The sequence below is a fragment of the Aotus nancymaae genome, unplaced genomic scaffold, assembly GCF_030222135.1.
Source record: "Aotus nancymaae isolate 86718 unplaced genomic scaffold, 86718_ANA_hifiasm-v0.15.2.pri h1tg000011l, whole genome shotgun sequence".
Lineage (NCBI taxonomy): Eukaryota > Metazoa > Chordata > Mammalia > Primates > Aotidae > Aotus > Aotus nancymaae.
This window is the reverse complement of record NW_026988422.1, coordinates 40,651,090-40,663,240: the sequence shown is the minus strand read 5'-3', so window position 1 is coordinate 40,663,240 and position 12,151 is coordinate 40,651,090. Positions and strand designations below refer to the sequence as shown.

The following is a 12,151-nucleotide window of genomic DNA, read 5'->3' as shown; positions in this document are numbered from 1 at the left end:
CTATGGGAAAATTTGTGAAATTTGGCTAGTTCTCCAGTTTCGCCTTTGTTCCTCATTACCTTCTGCTCTTTCTGAGTTAGGATCATATGAGATGATGGGTGTGAAAGATCTGGGGATACCCTGAAGTGTGCTATCCATCTAGTTATCTTTTGTATGTTATTTATTCCCCCATGTGAAACTCAGCCTCAAAGGAGGTTCTGCTAAGTTCATTTATACTAATATAAATGACAGACAGAAGTTGTGTGATTTCTCCCAGAAATGTTAGCTTTTTCACACAACAGAAGGCCTTAAGGATTAACTGGATATTGTGGAATTCCAGGGTTTTTTTTTTTTAATACTTTAAGTTCTGAGGTACATGTGCAGAATGTGCAGGTTTGTTACATAGGTATACATGTGCCACGATGGTTTGCTGCATCCATCACCCTGTCATCTACATTAGGTATTTCTGCTAATGCTATCCTCCCCCAACCCCCTGCTATTCCTTCCCTAGTTCCCCAGCCCCTGACAGGCCCCGGTGTGTGATGTTCCCCTCCCTGTGTCCATGTATTCTCATTGCTCAACACACACTTATGAGTGAGAACATGCAGTGTTTGGTTTTCTGATCTTGTGTCAGTTTGCTGAGAATGGTTTCCAGCTTTATCCATGTCCCTGCAAAGAACATGAACTCATCCTTTTTTATGGCTGCCTAGTATGCCATGGTATATATGTGCCACATTTTCTTTATCCATCTATCATTGATGGGCATTTGGGTTGGTTCCAAGTCTTTGTTATTGTGAACAGTGACGCAGTAAACATACATGTGCATGTGTCTTTATAACAGAATGATTTATAATCCTTTGGATATATACCCAGTAATGGGATTGCTGGGTCAAATGGTATTTCTGTTTCTAGATCCTTAAGGAATCACCACACTGTCTTCCACAATGGTTGAACTAATTTACACTCCCACCAACAGTGTAAAAACGTTCCTATTTCTCCACATCCTCTCCAGCATCTGTTGTCTCCTGATTTTTTAATGATTGCCATTCTAACTGGCATGAGATGGTATCTCAGTGTGGTTTTGATTTGCATTTCTCTAATGACCAGTGATGATGATATGTTTGTTGGCCACATAAATGTCTTCTTTTTTTTTTTTTTTTTGAGACAGAGTTTCGCTCTTGTTACCCAGCCTGGGGTGCAATGGCGCGGTTTCGGCTCACCGCAACCTCCGCCTCCTGGGTTCAGGCAATTCTCCTGCCTCAGCCTCTTGAGTAGCTGGGATTACAGGCACGCGCCACCATGCCCAGCTAATTTTTTGTATTTTTAGTAGAGATGGGGTTTCACCATGTCTCTTGACCTCGTGATCCACCCGCCTCGGCCTTCCAAAGTGCTGGGATTACAGGTGTGAGCCACCGTGCCCGGCCCAAATGTCTTCTTTTGAGAGGTGTCTGTTCATATCCTTTGCCCACTTTTTGATATGGTTAGTTGCTTTTTTCTTGTAAAATTAAGTTCTTTGTAGATTCTGAATATTAGCCCTTTGTCAGATGGGTAGATTGCAAAAGTTTTTTTCCCATTGTCTTGGTTACGAGTTCATGCTAATGATAGTTTCTTTTGCTGTGCAGAAGCTCCTTAGTTTAATTAGATCATCACATTTGTCTATTGAGGCTTTTGTTGCCATTGCTTTCAGTGTTTTAGTCATGAAGTCCTTGCCCATGCCTGTGTCCTGAATGGTATTGTCTAGGTTTTCTTCTAGGATTTTTATGGTGTTAGGTCTTATGTTTAAATCTTTAATCCATCTGGAGTTAATTTTTGTATAAGGTGTAAGGAAGGGGTCCAGTTTCAGCTTTCTGCGTATGGCTAGCCAGTTTTCCCAACACAATTTATTAAATAGGGAATCCTTTCCCCATTGCTTGTTTTTGTCAGGTTTGTCAAAGATCAGATGGTTGTAGATGTGTGGCGTTATTTCTGAGGCCTCTGTTCTGTTCCAGTGGTCTGCATGTCTGTTTTGGTACCAGTACCATGCTGTTTAGAATGCTAGAATGAATTCCAGGCTTTTTCTGGTCTTTGGCAGAAATATGTTTTTGAACAGGGAACCCTGTTTAACCACCTCCCAGATTACAACACTGTTTTGCTTATTTATAAATTGGGCTTTCACTGGTTTCATTCTCTGCTGGGTTTGTTTTCTTCTCTGTTAATTCATAGTAGTGAAACTTACACCATAGGAGCATTGTGAAGAGTGAATGAGGCAGGCCATGACTGATAGTAATTCTTCAGTAAATGGTGGCTATGATTATTACCACTGAGTCAGCTCAGTTCCGCTGGGTGTATGTCCTGGCTCAGGCAGGGAGATGCTCATGCAGACCTGCATTCCCGGCAGTTTCATTCACTGCCCGTCTTCTGCCCTGGGGATTCACTAGGGGACTGCAGCTTGTGGTGGAGAGTTAAGCACGTGGTGGAGAGTTGAGCATGTGGTGCAGAGAGAACACAAAGCCTACAGAGGCCTGAGAGCAGATGGGCTGGAGGAGACAGTCTCTCTGTTGGGAGGGGAAAGGTACTCCTCTTAGAAGGGACTGACTCTCTGAGGTCTTGCCTCTGTTAACTTCTGAAGTGATTCTCATCACAGTTTATAAACCACGCCTGTGATCTGTCTTTCCCTCACCTGGCCATGGAGGTTCTTTTTTATTCTCTCTCAGGAAAACACAGCTGTGTCAACCGGTGTTTTCAAAATGAACTTTGCTAAAATGTAAAGGGAAACTAAAATGAAATAGAAAAACTGTGAATAACATAAAAATAAATAAATGACCAAAGCACAGGATTCTGAATAGGAGAGTCTCTCTAGAAACCACATCTCAACTCAGACTAGCCACTTTTCAATCACTCTGTAGCCACATGTGGCAAGTGGCTATCATATTGGACAGCACAGCCTTAGACCTTTTACTGTCCATCCCAGTGTGAGCTCAAGGAGCAGGGCCCGTCATGCCTTATCCCAGAGCCTGGCAGATAGCAGGTCCCTTCAGGACTGATGTAGACTCTTCTCCATTATTGCTGGGGGTTGCTGGAGAACGGTGCAAATGTTACTACATGGAATTGTGTAGTTAAATTACATTTAATTAGAGTGGTATATTTCTAGAATACTTTAATGCTGGTGTATATATTTACGTACATTCTCCATCTGCTTTCCATTAGTGTCAAAATATTCTAGAAACGTAATGTTTAAAAAAATGCAGAATTTTTGGAAACCTTTTTTTTGGAAATGATTTTTAGGTTGATACCGTAAGCAGCTTGAACTCTGGTAAAGAGAACCACTCCGAAAGCAGTAGTACAGAGAACAGAAGAACTAGTGATGATGATAAGGGGGAGAATCACTCTGAGAAAATAAAGTTGGCCGAAGAGGGATCAGATGAAGATCTTGATTTGGTTCAACATCAGATAATCCCTGAGTGTTCAGGTAGGATAATCACTAGGTGATTGGCTCATGATAATTGCAAATGCTAATGATAATTACAAATGTTATATCTAAGGTGTTAGCATTACCTGTGTTTTTACCAGCAAAGTAGAAATAATAAACCAAAAAAGTCATATACTATTTGTGAGCAGGCCATCACCACTTTTTATTTATAAGAATATTAAGAGGCCTTAAATACAATATATTATATTAGAATTATTATAAAATATGTCATTTAATAAAATAGTTGTTGTGGTTATACATTAATCAAGTAGGGATTAGTTCTGCATTTTATAGCATGATTTATTTATTTTTTTTGATGACTAAAATTGTACAATAAAATATATCCTATAATTTGTAGGGATAGTTCCACCCAGTAACATTTGGATTTTAAAAGATGCCATTTTTTTATGTTGGCAAATTAATTGTAGTCAGATTGCATTAGAATAGTATTTCTCAAAAAGTGGTCTGCAGAGCCCTGGGGGTATGGTGGGAAATGGTATCCCTCAGACCCTTGCAGGGACTCTGCAAGGTAAAAGCTGTTTTCATAGTAACACTGAGGTGCTGTTTGCCTTTGTGTCCACCGTACTGACATTTGCCTGATGGTATAAAAGTAATGGTGGGCAAAATTGCTGGTGCCTTAGCATGAATCAGGACAATGGCACCAAAATGTGCTAGTAGTCCTTGTATTCTTTGCAACCAGGCACTGGCCGAAAAAAGAAATAGCCAGTGTCAATGGCTATGAATCAATAAAAAAAAATTTAATTAAAATATGACCCTTAAATATGCATCTTCTGAACATCCTGTGGGGCAAAATGGGAAGGATACATAAAGCAGTTCTGCTGTATACCAAAGTTTGTGTTGAAGAAAAGTACTTTTGTGATAGTTGGAGTTGAGAGCTGAACTGGCCACTTTTTTAGTGGAACACCATATTTACCTGAAAGAATGACTGACAAAAAAACAATTATTCAGATGGGTATTTGGTAGACTTCTTTTTAAGAAAATAAACATGTTATTTTGAGGATAACTACTGATGGTATTTGTTTCCAATGGTAAAATTTGAGCTTTCAAGTGAAAATTATGGTTTTGGAAAACTGTATATGTCACTGTGAGCTTGATAGCTTCCCAATACTTAGGTTTTTCTTAGGAAAATCGGTGGCAATATTAACTAATGCCATTGTGTAATGAAATGTCTTAACATTTTGAAGCTCTGCCTAATTTAGGTAACCACTATTTTCCAGATGATCAATGTAGGATAAAAGATCCATTCAACATGAAATACAGACCCATGGATTTTAATGGAGCAAATAAATAAAGTTCACTGATTTGGTTGTAGATTTCACTTAACAGCCTATAAGAAACTACCCCTGTTAAGTTTTGGTTTAGTATCAAAGAAGACTGTCCAATTATCTGAATAGGCTATTAAGTTTCTTCTTCCTCTTCTAACCACATATCTGTGTGAGGCCAATTTTCTGCATATATTTCAACCAAAACAACAGACTGCAACAGAATGACTGTAGAAGTAGATATGAGAATCCAGCTGTCTTCCCTTCATCCAGTTTTAGAAATTTAAACAATACCACTCTTTCACAAGTTTTTTTGAGAATATAATTATTTGTCATAAAATGTGATATTTATGTTAACATAATTAGTAACAGCATGTTTTTTATTTTTTGAAAGTGAATTAATAATATTTACAGTACTTTTCAGTGTTGATTTCTAATATGTTCATTATCAACACCTATAACCCACATAAGAAAAGTTACTATGGGTTCGCAATAATTTTTAAGGCTGTAAAGGGGAGCTGAGAAAAAGTTTGAGGGCTGTGATTTAGAGTATGTTTGGTATGAGATCAGCTCTCACTGTTGGGTCATGTGACTCAGGATCATGGTTATCAGGAAACAAGGCAAAACAGGAGAGTTCCCTTATCCCCTTTGTAGGACCCAAGACAGAGGTGTGGCTCACTTCTTCATTGCCTCTCTGCTAGGCCACGGGGATTGCTTTTGGGCTCTGACCCCATGGCACATCTAGGGGTGAATGTTTACAGCTCTCCAAGCCCAGGTGGGTGTGTGTGACAGTGAGCTCTTTCAGTTTTGCCGTCTGCTGGCAGCTTGTGTTAATCAGCTCAGTTAGATCCTCTGCCTTATCACAAGGGCAGAGGGCTTTCTGTATCCTAGGTTCTTACCCTGGTCTACTGGAAAAATCAAATCACATGTTGGCTTGGAGGATGAGTGCAAGGTTTTATTGAGTGGTGGAGGTAGCTCTCAGTGAGATGGATGGGGAGCTGGAAGGGGGATGGAGTGGGAAGGTGGTCTTCCCCTGGAGTCAGGCTGCCCAGTGACTGAAATCTCCTCCCACTGCCTCTGGCTGAACTTCCCTTGGGATCTGCATCATTCAGCCTTCACTGGTTTGCCGGTGTCTGCTGGCGTGTGCCTTTGCTCCTCTCAACATCCAGCTACTTGTGTCATGTATGCTTAAGGTCTCCGGTTTATATGGGCACAGGTTGGGGGAATGGTGCACCAGAGTGGTCTTGGAGAATGCAACATTTGGGCTTGAAAATAGGAGTGCCTGTTCTCACTTAGGTCTGTGGGCTCAGGCCCAAGGGTGGAACCCTCACCAGGGACACTACCTTTCTCTACCCAGCATTTCCCTGTCCCCTTCCTGTATCAAATATATTATTATAAATGAGATTAGCTGTTGACATAATTTATATTGCATTTGTTTATATTGTTTTAGTACTGTATGAGTTACTTCAAAATGCCTCCTATATAGACTACCTCTGTTCACAGAGCCTGAGAATACTAGGATTGGCAGTTGGGAATGATAACTAGAAGATGTTGCTTTTGCAGTACATACACAATAAAATTCAAGGAACCTCTTTATTAATAATATCAGTATTCTTTTTGGATAAATTGATGCCCTCTTTCTGTTTTTCCTTTAAGAGGAAATGATAGAGCTGGGAGTAGTAGCTCATACCTGTAATCCCAGCATTTGGGAGGCCCAGGCACTAGTATCACCTGAGCCCAAGAGTTTAAAACCAGCCTGGGAAGCATAGTGAGACTCCATCTCTACAAATTTTTTTTTTTTTTTTTTAATTAGCCAGGTATGGTGGCATGTGCCTGTAGTCCTGGCCCTGGCTATTCTGGGGTGATGTGGGAGGATTGCTTGAACCCAGGAGTTTGAGGTTGTAGTGAGCTCTGATCATGCCACTACATTTCAGCCTGAGTGACAGAATGAGATCCTGTCTCTTAAAAAAAAAAAGAAGTGATGTACATTGAGTGATGAACATCACTGAACTTTTTGGGTTTTCAAAAGTTTCTAAATTTGGCCTTACTTAGCACAATATGCCACTTCTAATGATCTAACCTAGGGTGGCTGAGGCTTATAAGGTATTTGAGCATTCCTGCTCATGCTGGATCATCGGTTTTCATCAGATTTAAACAGAGATTATCATCTGTGGCTAAGAGGCTGAGGGCTTTGGCTCTGCAGTCAAACAGATTTGGGTGGAACCTGACTGCCATTAACCAATTATATCACCTGGGACATCCGTGTAACTCAGTTACAAATTAGCTTCAGTTTACCAATTTGTAAAATTGATTATACCACCCTAGAGGGTTAATGAGTTAATATGAGCATTAGATGATATAATGCATTAAATAAAGCCCTTAAAACTGTGCCTGTCAGGTAACTCTATAAATGTTAGTTATTATCATTAATTATAAGTTAATGACAGAAGTTTTAAAGAGTCCTTAATTTTGAATAAGTTACTATCAATTATCTACAATTCAAGACCTTTTTAAGCACTTAAAGAAATTAGAACAAAGGAAACAGTATAGAAAAAGGATATCTAGCTACATGGAGTACTTGTTTGAGTTTGTTTCTTCTATATGTTGCAACCACTTTGTGCCAGTGAAGACATACGGCCTTTTACTGTAGCCATTTGTGTACACACCTTCTCTTTCAGTTAGTCTGAAGCAGCCTTAGGACAGGATTCCTGTCTTACTCCTTATTTCCTATTTCTTAGTCATTAATATAAAAAGTATAACAGAACAAAGGAGAAAGAATTTGTGATTTAAAATCATAAGAATCACTTCTGAGTCCAGTGCTGTAATTTATTACCTATTTGAAAGGACCCAGTTGTCTCAACTGTAAAGTAGAGGTAAAGGTCTATTTCGTAGGGTTCTTAGATAATTATATAAGTACATGTGAAAGCACCTTGTAAATCGAGATACATGGTAGCAATATAGTAGTTATTACTATCAGCTATCAATATTTGTTGAATAAAAGAACAAATTGTAAGAACAAAACAAAACTTTATAGTTTTACTATACTTCAAACCTATTTTTACTTTCAACACAATATAGATGAACCCAAATTAAAAGAATTAGATTCTCAACTTCAAGATGCCATTCAGAAAATGAAGAGACTTGATAAAATATTGGCAAAGAGACAACACAGAGAAAAAGAAATTAAGAAGCAAGGTCTAGAAATGAGAATAAAACTGTGGGAAGAACTCAAGGTAAGAACTGTCTAACCTTATGCTGACATGTAAGAAACTGTTTCTCCTGGCTGGGCATGGTAGCTCACCCCTGTAATCTCAGCACTTAGGGAGATCGAGGCAGAAGGATCGCTTGAGGCCAGGAGTTTGAGACTAGCCTGGGCAACATAAAGAGATCCCATCTGTACAAAAAAATTTAGAAAATTAGCCAGGCATGGTAATGCATGCTTGTCACCCTAGCCACTCGGGAGGCTGAGGTCGGCGGATCCCTTGAGCCCAGACGTTCCAGGCTGCGCAGTGAGCTGTGATCACGTCACTGCACTCTAGCCTGGCTGACAGAGCGAGATCCTCAAAAAATAAGAAAAGGAATTTCTTCTAAGATGGGTAAGAAAATCATGGACCATGGTAGTGTTACTGTGGCCTGCCTTTATTGCTTTATTTTGTGGAGGTAGTGGCATTGCTATGTATATGTGTGTATGTGAAGGAGTTGCTATGTATATGTGTTACTGTGGCCTGCCTTTATTGCTTTATTTTGTGGAGGTAGTGGCATTGCTATGTATATGTGTGTATGTGAAGGAGTGATATTTTTCTGGAACCTGAGAAGAAAACTTGGTCTGCAGCATACACATTTCAAGCACTGCAATGGCGTGTTCCTCTCCCCAGGGACAGGCCCAGCGTACCTCTCTTCCCAGCACCAGGCTGGTAAAGTACTGGGCTCCTCCATCTCTGGAACAGGAAGAGGTGTAATAGCTGCTTCCGTTAAGTATGTGTATGTCTGCTTTTTCTTCAGCAGCCTTATAGTTTGAAGATAAATAGACAAAGTTGAACCCTCTGGTTAGCTTTATTATTGGGTAAACCTTTGTGACAAACAAGTTTTGGGGAGTTGAGTGTTTCATGTGCTGGTCAAGATCTTTGGGAAGCTGTAAAGTGCTTGAGGTCTGGGACCGTACCTGATTTACCTCTGTCTCAACAAATTCCTGGTACTTTATTAACTTTCCTTGGCCGTCTTGGACCTCTTATTCCCTATAATATTGAGGGCTTGAAGTTGACTAGACATTGGCATTGACTTGGTGTATAGCCGTTGGCTCATATTTGAATTTTGACCCTCAAAGGAGGGTACCTTTCAGGTAATGAACCTTGCAATAAGTTTGGTCGTTTTTGATAAAGCCCCCCTTAAACAGTTGACTGACTTCTGGGAGAATTGCCTTGGCAATAATATAAAATAAAAATGTGGTAATTAAAAATACATTTTTATAAGATTCCCAGGAAGACCACTGGGATGGAAAGAAAGAAACATCCAAAATGCAATGCTTTAAACTAGAATAATCGTTTCTGGAAATTTTAGCAGAAAAAGTTAGCCTATTGCTTTTTCCTATTGAATCTTAAAGCAAGTTTTTATTACCTTTGAAGCAATAATTATAAATGGAAACATAATAAAATATAGTAACAATCTTGAAATGTCTGAAATTTTTAAATTTGATGGTTTATCTTTAGGTTACTCATTAATTATAAAAATACCAAGCAGAAACTTACAATACTTTAAGCAAGATAATTATCATATAATGATGGACATATTCTCCAGCTCTATCTGGGAATACCCACTGACAGAATTTTGTCAGAACAGGGAACATTTACAGATTTCCTCAAAAAAAAAAAAAAAAATAGCCTGAGACTTCTTGTTTGTATGTATGAGATTGGGAACCCTGTTGGAATTTAAAAAATCAATGATTATAGCTGCCTTCTTTTCCCGTGTTTAAATTTTAGTTTTTCTTTCATTAGTCTGCAAAATACAGTGAAGCTTGGCAAAGTAAAGAGGAGCTGGAAAATACAAAAACATTTTTATCTTTGACTGCTGCGTCTGAAGAAACTGTTGGTGAGTACAAAGAGATGTCATTCAACTTTGTTTTTATCTGAGTCATGGAATATTTAGATTAAAGTAAAATTCCAAATTCATTTTTTCTGTCCTGTTCTTTATGAGTTTGTTCTTTAGGGAAATAATTGATCACATTAGGTAGGATTATATGAAACGACTCCGAGTTTACGTATATTTCAGTGTCTTTAAGTGTTTGTGTCTGCTTGACGGTGAGGGGGATAGGGCTGGGACAAACTGGGAAATTGACGAAAGTATGTCATTGCCTTTACTTCCTGTCTCTTTTAGGTGTCTCTAGACCCCACTTTCTGCGTACAATCCCCTAACTGCTTACTATCCTCTCACAGGGTGTCACTCAGACCTGCGGAACTCCTTTTGTTAAAATCCGTGACTGATTTGTCCTATTTCCTGGTCTCTCACCGTTTTATTTTTTGACATGAGCCAATTCCACACATTTATTTCTACCTTTCTCCTTTGTTTGTATGTATATTTGTGAATCTTCTTTTTTGAATACAGACATTTTATGGAGTTATGTAACCTTTAAATCATTTACATAATGGTGAAAATTTTAGGGATTAGAAACATTTCGTATTTTTGTATATCTTAGTTGAAACATCAAAAATTAGTCTAGCCTATATTAAATTCATAGATCATTTACTTTTGGCATCTTATGTTTTACAGAAGTAACACATGTGTACTGTATGTTAGAAAATATTCGTTAAACAAAAAAAATTACTATCAGCTACATTCTCAACTTGTAGAGATAACCACTATTAATCTTTTAGTTTACTCTTTATCTTTTGAGACATGTTTAATACAAATATCCATGTATGTATTTTAAGAATAAAAATATGATCAAATTATATATGTATATGGTATTTTGTAACCTTTTCCCCACTAATATGTATTTCATGAGCCCCTTTCACTGTCAGTAATAGATGTGTGTGGTAGTTTGTTTCCGAATGGCTGCCATTAGCTCCTTCCCTTTACGTATGTCCATTCTCTTCCTCACTTGGAGATAGAGTCCATTTCTCACTCCCATTTCAGTCTTGGCTAGCCTGAAACAACTTTGATTGATATATTACAGCAGAAGTGATACTATGCCATTTCTGGGCCTTGTCTTTAAGAAAACAGGCAGTTTCTGCTTTCTCTTAAAATGCTCACTTAGAGGAACGCCAGCCATTGTGTAAGAGGTCAGGCCACCCGAGGCTGCCCTGCTGTGAGAAAGCCCAGGCAAGCAATATGGAGGGGCTATGCAGAGAGAAGGTGATGCTGGCTAGCTCCCGGCTACAGTGATGTTGGTGATGTCTCTCTCAAATTCATGTCCACTTGGAACCTCAGAATGTGTGTTTATTTGGAAATAGGGTCTTTGCAGAGATTTAGTTAAGATAAAGTCTTATTGGAATAGGGTGGGCCTTAAAAAAAGAGGAGAGGACACAAAGAGACAGAGACACAGGAAGAAGGCTGTGTGAAGACAGAGGGTTGTAACTATAAGCCGAGGAATGAAAGGATTGCTGGAAGCCAAAAGAAGCTAGGAAGACACAAGGACACCTTGATTTCAGATATCTAGCTTCTAGAACTGTAGAGAATACATTTCCATTGTTTTCAGCCACCCAGCCTGTGGTAAATTGTTATAGCAGCCCTAGGAAACCGATACACTGACTATTCAACAGTTTCAATGCAGACACAGAATAAAGCAGCAAGCTTGGACATTTCAGCTCCACCAAACAATGCAGAGAATAACCAGGGCTAGACGTATGGGCCCTTGACCTACTCCAAGCATCTCCAGCCAAAGGGAGCTACCCAGCCATCTGAGGCCCCATTCATGGTGGAGCAAAGATAAATTGTTCCTGCTGTGTCCCTCAAATTCCTGACCCACAGAAGCATGAGCATAATAAAATGTTCACTGTTTTATGCCACTAACTTAAAAAAAATTTTTTATTGTAAATTGGCTCTTTATGGGGTACAAAGTGATATTATGATTTATGAATGCAATATAGAATAATTAAATCAAGCTAATTAGCCTATCCATCACCTCAAATACTTAACATCTTTTATGGTTGGACCATTTGAAATCTAGTCTCTTCGCAATTTTGAAATGCACAATACATCATTATTGATGATATTCACTACACCATGCAGTAGATCTCAAAGAAAAACCCTTATTTCTCCTGTCTAACTGAGATTTTGTACTCTTTGGCCATTATTTTTTCATTTCCCATCCTCCAGCCTGGTAACCACCATTCTATTCTGCTTCTATGAGTACAGTTGTTTTGGATTCCACATACAAATGGGAACATGCAGTATTTGTCTTTTTGCGTCTGGTTTATTTTGCTTGGCATAATGTCCTCTGTTTCCA

General features: G+C 38.9%; 1 protein-coding gene across 6 annotated transcripts in view; it reads left to right on the top strand.

Moving 5' to 3' along the window:
* The window catches only part of FSIP1 (fibrous sheath interacting protein 1), a 240,153-nt gene that overhangs the window by 14,065 nt on the left and 213,937 nt on the right, over window positions 1–12,151 (top strand). For 5 of the 6 annotated variants that reach the window (XM_064374473.1, XM_064374471.1, XM_012462523.2 and 2 more), the window contains exons 4-6: window positions 3,244–3,427; window positions 7,789–7,943; window positions 9,702–9,795. In XM_064374473.1, the coding sequence (XP_064230543.1) occupies window positions 3,244–3,427; window positions 7,789–7,943; window positions 9,702–9,795 (433 nt within the window). The remainder of the gene's footprint in view (window positions 1–3,243; window positions 3,428–7,788; window positions 7,944–9,701; window positions 9,796–12,151) is intronic. The other variant, XM_064374472.1, reaches the window with a different exon arrangement.